Source organism: Gavia stellata, chromosome 3 (assembly GCF_030936135.1).
Source record: "Gavia stellata isolate bGavSte3 chromosome 3, bGavSte3.hap2, whole genome shotgun sequence".
In the NCBI taxonomy this organism is placed as follows: Eukaryota; Metazoa; Chordata; class Aves; order Gaviiformes; family Gaviidae; genus Gavia; species Gavia stellata.
In genome coordinates this window covers 1217591-1219719 of record NC_082596.1, presented here as the reverse complement: position 1 = coordinate 1219719, position 2129 = coordinate 1217591, and the positions used below count along the sequence as shown (strand labels likewise).

The window sequence follows — 2129 nt, the reverse complement described above, 5'->3', positions numbered from 1 at the left end:
ACTTAAAAGCTGCCGCCATGGCCAGATGGACACGTCCTCAAGAGGAGGACACGAAATTGCAGAATTGCGGCAAGGGAAATACACCCCACCTTATTACTCGCCAGGCTGTGGCATGCAACAGCTGCTTGCTGAAAAATGCTGTCATGCGCAAAGGCTCACTCAGGGACCAGCATAAAAGCCGGCCCAGAGCCTCTCTCCCTCACACACTTCTCCTGACGCCTTCTACTCTGCTGTCAACAAGGTGAGCCTGAAACCCCTTCCCCTCCTTCTCCTCACCCACCTGGCCCCTCTCTTCCAGCACGCTCTGACGCCACACACAGCAGCCCTGACACATCCCCACCACCACGCTGCCCACAGCCCCACAACAAGACTCCACACTCCCTCGCCCTCCTGCAACACTGTCCCTCGGACCCCCATTCCCCTCCGCTTCCTCAGCACCCTCTCTTCCAGGGCCCCTCCACACCACAGACATGGCCTGCTACGACCTCTGCCGCCCCTGCGGACCCACCCCGCTGGCTGACAGCTGCAACGAGCCCTGTGTCAGGCAGTGCGAGGACTCCCGCGTCGTCATCCAGCCTCCCGCCGTGCTCGTCACCCTGCCAGGACCCATCCTCAGCTCCTTCCCACAGAACACCGCCGTCGGATCCTCCTCATCCGCTGCCGTGGGCAACATCCTCAGCTCCCAGGGAGTGCCCATCTCCTCCGGAGGCTTTGGCTACGGCTTTGGAGGCCTGGGCTGCTTCGGCGGCAGAAGAGGCTGCTACCCCTGCTAAGGGCCCTCGCCACCACCCCTGACACCAACCACCCACACCCTGGAAACCATGGCATGGATTGAAGATGCACCTCTGGCCCTTCCTGGAATGTCAACCTACTATCCACAACTCCTCCTCTCAAGGCACCAAACAAGGAAGCAGGGAATGGGCCTGCCCGGGCTGCCTGGAAACATGGCCCATTTACCTCCTCCTCTCCTCCCACCTCCTTCTTCGCACCTCACACCAGCTCCCCTCCACTTGGTGCTCCTGCATTTTCACTCTTTTTTCCCCATCAATAAAGTCTTTCTGCATCTCAGCCTCAGATGCCTTCTCTTCCTTTCTTCTCCCCAGGCTCTTCCAATGTCACTTGGTACAAAGCCAGAGCTCAACATGCCATTTGGGTGGGTGGAAAGTGGCTACAAGGCCTCTCTTAGGAAGTATGTCCCCAGAAACAACACCACAGACTGGCACAAGGGCGCTGCAAGCCTGTGACATAAGCTCTTCAACTGCCCAACCGAAGGATAGGACATGCTAATGCACTGCTACCCATGCCTCTGACGCAAGCTCCCTTTGGCAGCAGGCACTTAGAATCATAGAATCATTTAGGTTTGAAAAGACCCTTAACATCACCAACTCCAACCGTTAACCTAACACTACCAAGTCCACCAATAAACCGTGTCCCTAAGTGCCACGTCTACATGTCTTTCAGATACCTCCAGAGATGGTGACTCAACCACTTCCCTGGGCAGCCTGTTCCAAGGCTTGACAACCCTTTCAGTGAAGAAATTGTTCCTAATATCCAATGTAAACCTACCCTGGTGCAACTTGAGGCCATTTCCTCTTGTCCTATCTCTTGTTACTTGGGAGAAGAGACCGACACCCACCTTGCTAGACCCGCCTTTCAGATAGTTGTCGAGAGTGATAAGGTCTCCCCTCAGCCTCCTTTTCTCAAGGCTAAACAACCCCAGTTCCCTCAGCCGCTCCTCACAGGACTCGTACTCTAGACCCTTCACCAGCTTTGTTACTCTTCTTTGGATGCTCTCCAGCACCTCCATGACTTATGGGGCCTGATGGCATCCACCCAAGGGTACTGAGGGAGCTGACAGAGAGCTTGCCAAGCCACTCTCCATCATTTATCAACAGTCCTGGTTAAAAGGGGAGGTCCCGAACGGCTGGAGGCTTGTCAACATGATGCCCATCTACAAGAAGGGCCAGAAGGAAAATCCGGGGAACTACAGGCCTGTCAGCCTGACCTCGGTGCCAGGGAAGACTATGGAGAGGTTCATCCTGAGGGCACTCACAGGGCACGTGCAGGACAACCAAGGGATCAGGCCCAGCCAGCACGGGTTCATGAAGGGCAGGTCCTGCTTGACCAAC

The 2129-nt window shown here is 56.0% G+C and overlaps 1 protein-coding gene across 1 annotated transcript; it reads left to right on the top strand.

Annotated features, from left to right (window-relative positions):
* The first annotated feature begins 461 nt into the window (after positions 1 to 461).
* Positions 462 to 773, top strand: LOC132316777 (feather keratin 1-like). Its single transcript, XM_059815677.1, has one exon. It carries the CDS (start codon positions 471 to 473, stop codon positions 771 to 773), a length of 303 nt encoding a protein of 100 aa, XP_059671660.1. The 5' UTR covers positions 462 to 470.
* The last annotated feature ends 1356 nt before the right edge of the window (positions 774 to 2129 follow it).